Source organism: Hyperolius riggenbachi, chromosome 3 (assembly GCF_040937935.1).
Source record: "Hyperolius riggenbachi isolate aHypRig1 chromosome 3, aHypRig1.pri, whole genome shotgun sequence".
Lineage (NCBI taxonomy): Eukaryota > Metazoa > Chordata > Amphibia > Anura > Hyperoliidae > Hyperolius > Hyperolius riggenbachi.
In genome coordinates this window covers 303976975-303989747 of record NC_090648.1, presented here as the reverse complement: position 1 = coordinate 303989747, position 12773 = coordinate 303976975, and the positions used below count along the sequence as shown (strand labels likewise).

Genomic DNA, 12773 nt, shown 5'->3' with positions numbered 1-12773 from the left:
AGACCAGAACTTGCAATGGAAAGACAGGTCTCTGTTCCAGAGTCCTGCAGCATGCAAACCTAAACAATGGTCAAAAGGCTGCCTGCCTGCGCAGGCAGCTGAGCGGATTCTCACACTTCCCTTTTCATGTGTTGGTCCCAAATTCATATGTAGCAACCCCTATTCCAGGTCTACGTGGCCCCTTGGGCTGCAGCTGACAAAGGCCTAGACCTTGGGGGCCTTTCCAAAAATCTGACCCTGATTTCCTTGTGGATGATGGTGGAAAGATTTATGTGTGTGCTTTGTGCCTTTTTGACCCATATAATTAGTGAAACTGTTGTGGATCAATGAATTGTTTAGTTTGTCTGTATTCTACAGTCAAGATGACTAAAGGATGAATGGACTAATAAGATAAGTATTTTAAATCAGCTCAATATTGCAGTCATAATGTTTTAATGATTTTGCCCCATTGGGATAAAAAAACTTTCTGGCTACATGTTGTTTCCTGGTACTTCTTCTGTTATATCAATAGTCTGAACACTTACACAAAACACTGCTGTTTACTCCCCTTACTCATAATAAATCTTCAAGATGCCTTGAAGCAGTAAACAATGAGAACTTTCAGCATTCTGTGCCAGGGCTGCTGAGAATTCAAACATCCAGAGAAAGGCCCAGTGCACACCAAAACCGCTAGCAGATCCTCAAAACGCTAGCGGTTTTTGGAGCAGATTTCAGAGCGATTCTAGGCATGTTTAGAGACGTTTTCTAAACATGCCTAGCGTTTTTGGGAGCGTTTTTGTGTAGCAGATTACAAATATTGTTACAGTATATAACCAGGACGAAGAAGCAGCAGTCAGGTGTCAGAGTGCATACAGCTAGAATGGACAGCAGGGTCTAAGGGTGACCAGACAGGTATTGTTTGATCATTGCAGATGCTGCACATGTTAGTGTCATTCTGGCCGAGCATGTATGCTGAATACTAATAGTAGTATGTTGCACAATGATATCTCTCTGAATTGCTTTGAGGGTTTCCACAGTGGACATGGAGTGGGAGGTGGCTGTGAGCAGAGAATCCAGGTGGTGATAATACACAGTTGCTGTCTGTGGGCAGTGTTACTGTTTTAAACAAAGAATAATGCTTTATATCTTGTCTGTAAAAATCATATAAAACTCAGTAAGCTTTGGAAGCACTCTCATGCACGAGTGCTTCCAAAGATGGGCACATCCATACCATACAGCTTATGTGCGAGTTCGGACTTGAATGTGCGCAATACAGACCCCAGGGGTGAAGCAATGGCTATAGCAGCCATAGCAACTGCTATGGGGCCCTGGAGCAGAGGGAGCCCAGGTAATACTTGAAGTATTTACTATTAACTTTCTTGTGTTCCTCCATCCTCCCACTTAGTCTCAGTGCCCATGGACTATATGCAATGTACATTGCATGAGGAAGTTAGTTGCCTTATTACCTTAAATACATAGGTTAGGGGCATGGGGCATTGCTTAACAGTGCTACATCTTATGGCCCCATTAAAGTTTTACTATAGGGCCCCATAATCTCTAGCTACAACACTGACAGATCCACTAATCTTTGGTAGAACTTAGAGATGTGAGTACTTCCAAAGCCTGCTCGGGGAGTCCCAAAGAGGTATTCAACAGAGTTAGTTGAATAACTTCACCGGGGGACCGCAGTGGGTGGAGGGAGCGGGAAGGCTCTATGGGATCCAGAGCCTTCCCTCTTCTTAGGTAAGTATCTAAGTCTTTTTGTTTACATTTTTCAGGTTCACGTTTATAAGGTTGCAATCACACAACTGCTAACTTAATTTTTCCATTTTCAACAGCCACCAAGTGAGGGCTGCAGTGCCAGTACATGCTTTTTAATTAATCCATTTTAGTTTACTGGATTGCTTGTGATATCCCCACCGGAGATGCTTCGAGATCTCTGGAGACAACTTAATAAACAGACCCTAAGAGACTTTCATGACTTGCTTCACAGGCTATTATTATTTAACAGTTCTGCGGCATTATTTTATCTTCATCTGTCAGTTACAACTACTTTTGTTGTTTTCAGTAATTACCTGGAATCTCTGTATTTCCAGTAACCATAGTAACCAATTGACGTAATTGTCATAATAAGTATTTCTTACTGATTCAGAAGAATCAAATGTGGTGTTATTTTTTTCTGCACATACATTTACCTTCTTTTTTCTTTGTTAAATGTAGATAACAAATATGAATGAAGTAATTCACTGAAAACCAGCTTCAAGTTGGATATGTCCAATCTGTTTGAGGCAGATGTTTCTCGGGGATGTTTTAGTTGTGCTGTGGTAAACTTAAGATAACTGTAAATCTGACTGTCCCTGGGGAGTTAGCATTCTCTTCCCACCGGCTAAAAAGTAAAATTGTCCGAGCTTGGGAAAGGTCTTGTGCACTGACAAGAGATTCTGTTTCCTTTTTTGGACATCTTGATTTCTTTAGAAGGACAAAATACATGTAATTTCAGCAGTTGACCTACAATGTTAGCAATCAATTAAAGTATACCCTGTAGAAGTCTGGCTATCCTCCAAGACCTGTTCAAAATGTTTTTTATTTATTTTTTAACTACAAATGCGGAATGCCTAAGCAACAAATCAGGGTCTGCATGCTTTTGTGCTTTCAGCCAGGGGATGCTGATCAGAGATGTCACATTTTGAGGAAATTTAAAGATGCAATCACAGTCTAAATATTTTCAAAATTGTCTCATTTTTATTAGAGAAAAAAGTCACATTAATGCAGAAAGGCAAAGAAAGGGTCTAGATAAAGGATTTTTACATGGGCTTACCCTTTGTCATTTCTCTAAAGGAGATTGGTATTGACAGGTGATAATAAATGTAAAGTACTAGTTTATGTCCACAGCACTGAACTATTTTGATGACAAAAGTAAGTAGATATGTATTCAGCCAGGCAGCCACTTTTATTTTTATACTGGTGTTAAGTTTTAAGGTAGGGATGGATATTTGTTATTAATGTCTTTACCCTAATTGGTATGAACTTATATGGATACTCAACAGTACATTCAAATAAGCCCCACTGGATCTCATTTTCATTTGCTGGAAGGATCATTTGAATTTGCTGCCAGTAACTTTCATTGGTTTCAGTGGATCAAAGTGAAACCTTTGTGGGAAATTCAAAAAATGTGGGCCTTACAGTCAGTGTTGTGGTGAGAAAGTGACACAATAGTCATACTGAAGAAGGTTCCATGCAGGAATTATGTTCTTTTTGTAGAAAAGAAAATGATATCCAGTTTAGGTAAATTCATTTTTTATTTGAATATCATCTGTACCAAACAGTTGGTACACAGATTATATACTTTATTGTGAATTTCAATTTACTTTTACCAGCAACTGTGTTTAATATTAATGATGACTTGTCTCCTGATTCTATAAGTGTAATGATCGCTGCTGCAGCAGGTGTTGCTGGAAGTAGTAGTGCTGCAGCTCAGGCAGTTCTGATCTCTTTCCATGCAAGCTGCATAGCTTTGTCTGCCTTTCCCTGCTGTCAGCTTCTGACTGATTATTATTCACCTGTGTGGGAATCTGCATGTCTGCTCCCATTGGATGACCTCAGTATAAAGATCTGCTTCCTGCAGGACTCCTCGGGTTTTCATAGCTTCAGTTTGAGCCTGTCTTGCTGTCGCTTCAGCCCCGTTCGTGTTTCTTGTTCTAAAAGATACTTTGCTGGTTTTGCATCATATATTGGTTCATTGCCCATATATATGCATACCAGCACGTTTATTATTTTCCTTGTATTCGTGTTACATTGATACATCAGTGTCGCTGATGTATACGTACACAAACTGTTTATATCCTGTGTGCAGTTAGTCAGCTTTCCAGCACGTTTTGGTAGTTTGCGCGTATCGTGAGCACCCGTGCTGAGCTAGTATCCTGCTCCTGGTCCTGTTCGTGGATTGCGTTCATCTCTGCGAGGAGATAACGAATCCTTCTGAATCCTGTCCTGTTACCGTTTGTGGATTGCGTTCATCTCTGTGAAGAGATAACGAATCCTTCTGAATCCTGTTCTGTTACTGTTTGTGGATTGCGTTCATCTCTGCGAAGAGATAACGAATCCTTCTGAATCCTGTTCTGTTACCGTTTGTGGATTGCGTTCATCTCTGCGAAGAGATAGCGAATCCTTCTGAGTCCTGTTCCCTGTATTACTCCAGTCCTAGTCAGCGTTCCTGCTTATGTCATATATCGGTTCATTGCCGATATATACATATGTTAGTCAGACGTTACAAATAGTTTCATTGATATCTGTAATTGTAATACGCTAGGAATACATACTTATTGTATATTTGTCTGTGTTACGTTCATCTATCTTGATCCTGCTATTTCCTGACTATCCTGTCCTGTCTTTGTGAGGCACGCCATCGCCGCAACGCATTGGCTGCCTCATTCCAGTCTGTGTTATTGTGGACGCTTGCTGTCACTAAGTAGTGGCTAGTTAAGCAAGCGTTCATTCTGTTTACCTGTCCTGATCTCCTCAGTTCTGGTTTATGCGCTCAGCGCTACTTTGCGCTGAGACGTTATAACGAAAGCATTGTTTGTGGCTGTCAGATCTGCACCGGCTCTGTGCGCCACAATCTCCTATTGGAGTCAGTCCTCCCCTCCACTATACTAGGGATAGCCTGTTTCCTTGTGCTAGTGTGTGTACCTCCTCCACGTCAGCTCATGCGTTGCATGCTGACTGTGAAGAATACACCACCAAGCCTCACAATAAGAAAGCCCTTTTTATTTGAATATATCATTAAAATTCTTGTCCTGTTTTTGAATGTCCTTGACATTGCTGCAGTCATGTCAGAAGCAAAATAACTGCCTCATTGAAATTGCCTTGTTTTGTGTGCACATGTGAGAGCTACTGGTGTGCAGAGGTTTTTTTTTCAAGTACTTTGTAGTTGTTTTCTTTCTGGAGGATCAGGTCTTAAATTTACCATTTCATCTACCCAAAATATGCTCCAGGGCATCTTTAAAAGTGAGGAAAATGTAATCAACAAACCCTTTTCAGCTTATCCTTTAACAATATAAGCATATTTTCTAGATCCAATACCTATGTGCTTTTGCCTATAGATTACTATACTTTGTCTTTAGCGCTAAAGGCCCATATGCAATTAACGTTTTATGCTAAGTTTTTTTCCTAGGTGATATTTTCTTGTGCTGAAAGTGTTGCTTCTTGTGTTGATAAAATAAATATATGCATCATTCAATTAATAAACACTATATATAAATTTGTGGGCACCCCGAAAACAGATTTCCCTTTAAGTAGAGGGCACAGAAAATGTGCTGGCAATCGGTTCAAAAAGAACCATGCAAAGATGCACCAGCAAATCCATCTCCTGGGCACCAGAATGTACACAGGTATAGGTGTTATTTTTCCTAAATCACAAATTAACCTCCCAGAGCTTCCAAAATGGAACATGTAAAATATGCAAATGATAACTTTAACTCCAAGATGAAGCTCTGGAATTGTGCTCTCATTATGTGCGCTACTTTCTTAACGTCACATAGGCTCACTCAATATTGAAGTCACTTTACCATAATGAGCATACCCATGATTTTGCTTTGAGTGTTACACAGAAACGTGTATCTCTATTTAACCTAGCCACATGTATATAGCCTGATGCTGCGTTATGCATTAGTTTGGATAGCCAGTATTTATCTTCATGGTATATTTAACTAATTGTGAGCAATTTCTTTACCTGTTTGATGTTATATGTAGATGTATAACTTTTGTTTTTCAGTGCCACCATGGGCCTTAATTGCTATAGCCATAGTTGCTGTCCTCTTGATACTTACCTGTTGTTTCTGCGTGTGCAAAAAATGTTTATTCAAAAAGAAGAACAAGAAGAAGGGAAAAGAAAAGGGTGGAAAAAATGCCATCAACATGAAAGATGTGAAAGATTTAGGCAAGACTATGAAAGATCAGGTAACAAATATTTTTTAATTGAGATAAAGCCATGTGTACAGCAAATATAAAGTCATTTTAATGCTTTTGTTTCCTCAATAGGGCTATCAAAGAACATGGTTTTCTTTTTAAAAGGCTGTATATGGCAGCAATTTACTTATTATAATTTGTATTACATGTTTTTAATGCAGAACTCTGTTTCCAGTCATTTTGTAATTTAATTTGTGTAGTCTAAAGCAAACCTTAAAGGGGTTCTCCAGAGGGGTTTGAAAATAAAATCTGATACTTACCTGGGGCTTCTATCAGCCCCCTGTAGCACCGTCTTTCACTGATCCGCCATTCCTCACCGCCGGCCCTGGTCTAGCACGGCATCCCATCCAACTGCGGCTGCGCAGCCATGGCCTGGCGCATGCTCGCTCCCATGTGCGTCAGCAGAAGCTTACTGCGCAGGCGAAATACAAGAAAACTTTATACTGCGCCTGCGCAGTAAGCTTCTAATGATGCAAGTGGGAGCGCGCATTATTCGTCTTGTTAGATGAATAATTGTCCGGTGCCGGTGGTGGAGAACGGCGGATCGGAGGAGGACGGCGTGGGACATTACAGCTACAGCGGGCTGATAGAAGCCCCAGGTAAGTGTCAGATTTTATTTATAAACCCCCCTGGAGAACCCCTTTAAAACTTGGCAAAAAAAGATAGATACTTCTTGCTTCCTGTATCTTCTTACACTGTACTATTCCAGTGCCAGGAATGGAATAGTACAGTCCATAGATGTCTCCAGTGTGTGAGCATGGCCTTGGATGAGAATGACCATACTGCGCATGCGCAAGTATGGTTTGTGCAGGGCCAGTAGAACAATGGGACTCATGCAAGGAGGCAAAAAAGCCATGCACAAGCACCTTCATTCTCCTGTGCATGTAAGAAATGTACTTTCGCATGTGTAGCATAGACGTGTTCGTCCACTGCCGCGCACATAAACTGCAGAAACATATTGAATCCATTTGGTTGAATATGTTTAGAGTGATCCAGAGCCAAATGAAGATAAAGTGTATGAAGATAAACCTCAGGATAATCTATTTTTTCCCTTGACTTCAGGATTGCATTAACATGTACAATGCTGCAAAATAATTGAGAATTCTACAATGTATGCATGCATTTACTGTGTTACATTTTCTCTGCATTGTGTAGCATAAAACAGAAAGCATGACCATAGCCTGCCAGTTAGAGACTTGAAAACAGATAATATGATTATGTGATCATATGTCCCAACAGGAAGAGGAAGTGAAGCATGATCATATGAATAATTTGCAAGTATCTGATTGCCTGGTCGCAAACAGGTTCTATAGTTTCTGTTTTACTAAAAGAAAAGTCATGTAGGAGAAATTGATTATCTTCATTAATTTTATAAAATTGTATAAAATATCTTTTTTTGTCTAAACATTTATTCTGATGATTTCCTACTGTTATTAAGGGCCTTTTTCCACTAGCCTGCGATTTGCGATTTGCTTCTGATCGCAAATCGCAAGGTACATTAAACTAATGGAAACTGCAGCAGCAATTTCCATTAGTGCGATCCGATTGCGATGCGATTTTGGTAAAAGCGCAATCGTCGTCCTGCCGCGTTTTGTATGCGATTGAGCTGGACTATAATGAGTATAGTAGCTCAATCGCAATCGCATGGTGGAAATTGAAACGCGATTGTGATCGCGATTAGAATCGCGATCTCATAGTGGAAAAGGGCCCTAACCTTGTACAAAATTACAGCAGTAGCTGCAGTATGTGTGTGTTAAAGCCCATTTAAAAAGGGAAGCACAATGGCCAATTTGATGATAATTACTTGTTTCTTTAATTTGTGTAACTCTTATAAATGTTTTGAACGTTTAAACAATGTTTTATTACATTTCAATCACTTTTCAAGTGATTTCAAGTAGTTAATTTTCAAAACAATCTTTTAATACAGGTTGTACCAAATAAAAATAAAGCAGCTCACTGGTAACATATCTAAAAAAAACTATTTTAGTTAAATATTGTGCAAATAAAATAGAGCTTTTTTTTTAGCGTTTTTCTTTTCTTTTTTTTTTTCTTTTACTTTGTCAGGAGGTGGAGCAAAGGGGTGTTTTCTAAATGTGTCTGTAATGTGATCTCATATGAGCAGCTGTCCTCTAAATTTGAAAAAGACGTTGCTTTCCCTGCCCACCTGCTAATAAATATACAATATTCATATGCAATATTTTATTTTCTGAATTAGAAGAAAAAAATATTTCTAGCATCAGGCACTAAAATATTGTCGAAACATAAAATCACTATACATTACCATTTTCTAACAGGGATTTGACCTTTAAATCTGTTATTTTGTTGGTGTGACCTCACCATCTTGTGAAACGCTGTAATAATACAGTGCAAAGATCAATGGTAATCTGTAACAGATAAGATTATTAAACAAACTGGAGTAATCAGACTAATGCCTGGTACACACCATGCAATTTTTCAGCCAAGAGAGACGGTTGAAAAGATAATTTCCAACTGGTCCGATCTGATTTTTCTGATCATTTTTCTGAACACTTCTATACAACATCGATCATAAAAACGATCAGAAATCAGTTCAGCCCTGCTGGAAATTGTCTATTTGATTGTCTATCTGTCTATCTTGCATGATGTGTACCAGGCATTAGGAAATCTGATCTGCATTTACCTATTTTTAAATCCCGCTGCATATTGCTCCTTGTTCTACATGTGATAAATCTCACTATACATATATACAGATAGATATTTGATTTATCATGTAACATCCAAACCTCAAAAGGCCTGTTTATTCTTCTTATTTCAAGTTTGAAAAATGATGACATTATAATATACTACAGTATATACTCATGATTTTAAATGAACTCTACTTGAGTCTGTCAAGGCAGTAAATATATATGTATGACAGATGTGCGGAATGATATTTCCACTATATATCATTAGAAATAAGAACCAATATATTCTCATAAGTATTATTCTGATTTTCTGAGAATCATCTTCTTTGAAGAAAAATTGTTTCCTCTCCTGTGTCTGTACTGAAGAATATTGATCCCACTCTACGCATACATATAAATAGTCAAGAGGATAAGAAGATCTGCTCTAAAAGCCCATCAAACACATAAAACAGTCAATGTGCTTCAGAATGTAATCAAAATCTAAATAAACTAAGGCTAATTAATCTATGGAAGTACTTACTTAAAGGGGTTCTTTCGCGAAAAAAGTAGGCAGTTAAAAAATGTGACAGATGACAGGTTTTGGGCCAGTCCATCTTTTTAAGGGGGATTCTCAGGGCTTTCTTTGTTTTCAACAGCATTTCCTGAACAGCAGTTTAACTGCCAAAATAGCAAGATACCAGCCGGCTTCCCTAATCACTTGCACACTATTATGTCAGTTAGATTTTGCAACTGTTGTTCAGGAAATGCTGTTGAAAACAAAGAAAGCCCTGAGAATCCCCCTTAAAAAGATGGACTGGCCCAAAACCTGTCATCTGTCACATTTTTTAACTGCCTACTTTTTTCGCGAAAGAACCCCTTTAAAGTGAACCTGTGTCATACTTCACATATTCTTTGCAGAACTGCCAACATTACTGCAGCACCCACTCCTACAACCAGTATGCAGAAAGCTTACAGACCAATATGAGGTCTGAATTTCCTGGTTCAAGAGTTCAATCCTTTTGTAACAGTAGCCATATCCCCACTGACCCAATAGCAATAGTCCATAAAGCCACACTACTGCCTATTTGAGTATTTGTGTAGACACAGATCATGGCTTAATGGACTATGGTCACTTCCCCAGTGTTCCAAAAGCTGATGCATGGTCAGGTGGGTGAACAGGGGTATGACTAAGGTCAATGCCAGTACTCCAGTACCACTTTCCCAAGCAGTAAAAAAAATCAGCTGTAAAAAAAGAGCACTGTAGAGAGGATGAAACAGCTTAATAAAATTCAACCTTACTCTTAAAGGTGCCCATTAATGGTACAGTGTCTCTAATATGGCATCCCTTAATTATTATTATTGATTTATAAAGCACCAACATATTCCATGGCACTGTACATATTCCATGGTGCTAATATTACCATATTGTCTTTACTTCTGAATAGGTTTGAAGTGTAGATGGTTATGGATTGATCAAAGAACTTGAGTCAGATAACAGATACAACAGCATCCAAAAGCATGGGATGTCCCCCCAAAAATACCATATTTGAGAACAGCAAAGGAGTAGAGATTTAAAAGCTGTAGCGCACTGGTTGCTCCATTTCTGATGACAATTTACTAGAGCTTCCTGAATATATCTATCTTTATAATGTATAGTGTCTCTGGCCACCAATGCAATGTTGTTCTGGTAGCTAAAAAACAGCCAATGTTTATTAGCCAACACTGAAAGATTAAACAGCTTTTTTTATTATTATTTTATTTGTAGCAGTAGTACCATGCAATATTCTCAACCATGGGCCTTGGTCCTAAGAACTTTCACAGTATGATAAATTATTAATAGATCTAATATAGTATCACAATGGTTCAAATAAAATGTTACACTTATAAATTTAATAATTCTAATATGTATGTTAAAATATGCCATTTAATGGCATTTTACAACTTTAACCATAGTAATGATTAACTGAACTGAAATATATTGTGCAGAATTATCATTTTATAAAGTGTGGTTTTTTTTGTTCTTTTATAAGCAGTCTTGTTTCCTCAAGTTAATTTAGCATGTTGGAAAAGAGGAAGCATCGCTTTGTTCCATTTATGTTTGTTTGTTAAAATTACACAGGATCATTAACATTTTTTGGTTCTTTTCCATTAGCCGGGCGCATCCACTAGGTGGAGATAAAACTCCACCAGAGTTACATCTTTCTCTACTATCCATGGTGGCCTGGAGGGGGAATCGTAATTAACGCCACCTGGTGGTTGCGTCCGGCTAATGGATTAGTACCATTTTTCCATTTTTACTCCTTATTTTCAAAGCTCAGGGCATTATATAACATCTCATTAAGTCTGCTAATTGTGAAAAATTGTTTTGTGTTTAACTTATATGACTAGGGCTGATTTACAAAGACAGGTGCAAAAAGAACTGAAACAAAAGCATAGCAGATCAGATCAGCCAATAATAATCAATATACCCAATGCCCTACATTGTGGTAAAGTTGGGGTAAACATTACTGCAGCGTAGTGCAACAGGCTCATTATTTCATTGAACAGATGATCCATGGCTGCTTGCTTTTGACAATGAAACATGATTGCTTGATCTCATGTTTAACCTTTTGCACTAGTTTTTCTACTTATCAATGTAAGTAACTACTAATGAGGACAACTTGTACATGTTTATAATTTGACCTGACCTTATAGATTTAAAAATGATTGTTTTTTTTTTCCTTGGGAGTAAAGCTGGCCAACCAATCAGTCCCAATTTGAATTTGATCAAATAGTGATTAATTCATTCTCTACATGGCATGCACCATTTCCAGTAAATTTCACCAGAAGTCTATTGAGCATCAATCAGACAACAGGCGTTGTACTGTTCAATTCAGTGCAACACTATGGGCCAACAATTTCCTACCCGTATTGCTTCCTTCATAGAGAGATCTCCCAACATGTTGATTAACTGCTTAGAATTGATTGGCTAATAATAGGCAGACTTAAACACATTGATTGAATTGATCAGTACTGGAATGGAAACATCAATTTTTGTGTGGCCAGTGTTAGTCAAGTTCCAACTGGACTGGACAAAGGTGTGTAGTACCAAGTGGCAAATGAATGAACTAGAGTTGTTATCAACAGAATCCTGGAACAACATGGATGTTGTGGATTCATTTTGCAAATTTTGTAATACTTTGTTATTTAATACTATATCTTTGAAATAATAAACCTTTCCTGTCTTTGGGGTTTCAGAAAGGCATAATTATCAAAATTACATGGAGGATAGTTTAAGTTTAGTCACCCTAGTTGTTAGCTATCACTGTGGAGCAGTGCAATAATAAAAGCATATTTGGAGTAAAGAGAACCTGAACTGAAAATAAACTGATGAGATAAATAATTGTATCCATAGTGCTCATCCTATGGAATCCCACAATTGTACTTTGTGTTTAAAAAAAAAAGTTTCATTTTTTTCTATTGTGTCAGTTGAATCAGAGCAGATTTGTAGTATTTAAAGCGGATCCGAGATGAAAAACTAACTATAATAAGTAACTTGTCTATATAGCTTATCTAAAGTTGAGATAGTTTACACAGCAAATTTAGCTGCAAACAGCTTCAACAGTTTATGATTATTTATTCCTGTGATACAACGAGAGTGGCCATGTTCTGTTTGTCACATTATATACAGGCAAGCTGATCTGTATCTCCAGCCCTCGGCCTGTGAAAACTTCACTCCCCTCTCCTCCTCCTTCCTCCCCTCTGCCCCTGAAAGCTCTAGCTAGTAACCTCTTCCTGCCCAGACTGAGCTTCCATAAGCCATGGGATCAGATCTGAGATTGCCAAGTCACTGGAGAAGCTGTGGGCAAGGCTTGTTTAGTTTATAGGGAATTAGAGCATTAAAACAAAAAATATATATATTTGGCTTGAGGAATGCCCTCTAAACTATATGAAAGGAACACAATTATGCAATGAGTAAAAGTTTATCTCGGATGCACTTTAACAGCTTAATCTTGAAGCATTGATTTTTTCATCAGTGAAGGAAGGGGACTGTACATACACATGATTATTTTGTCATGTCACACATCACTGCAGGTTCCCTTTAAAGTGTAGGTTCTCAGAATATAGTATATGTACCCCTGAGGATACTTAAAGTATGTTAGAGTCAGAGGGTGGCTGAACTTGTCACAGGAAATCCATTATTTG

General features: G+C 38.2%; 1 protein-coding gene across 2 annotated transcripts in view; it reads left to right on the top strand.

The window, feature by feature from the left end:
* SYT1 (synaptotagmin 1) overlaps positions 1-12773 on the top strand; it is a 765091-nt gene that overhangs the window by 565083 nt on the left and 187235 nt on the right. For both annotated transcript variants that reach the window (XM_068276627.1, XM_068276626.1), the window contains exon 7: positions 5753-5937. In XM_068276627.1, the coding sequence (XP_068132728.1) occupies positions 5753-5937 (185 nt within the window). The remainder of the gene's footprint in view (positions 1-5752; positions 5938-12773) is intronic.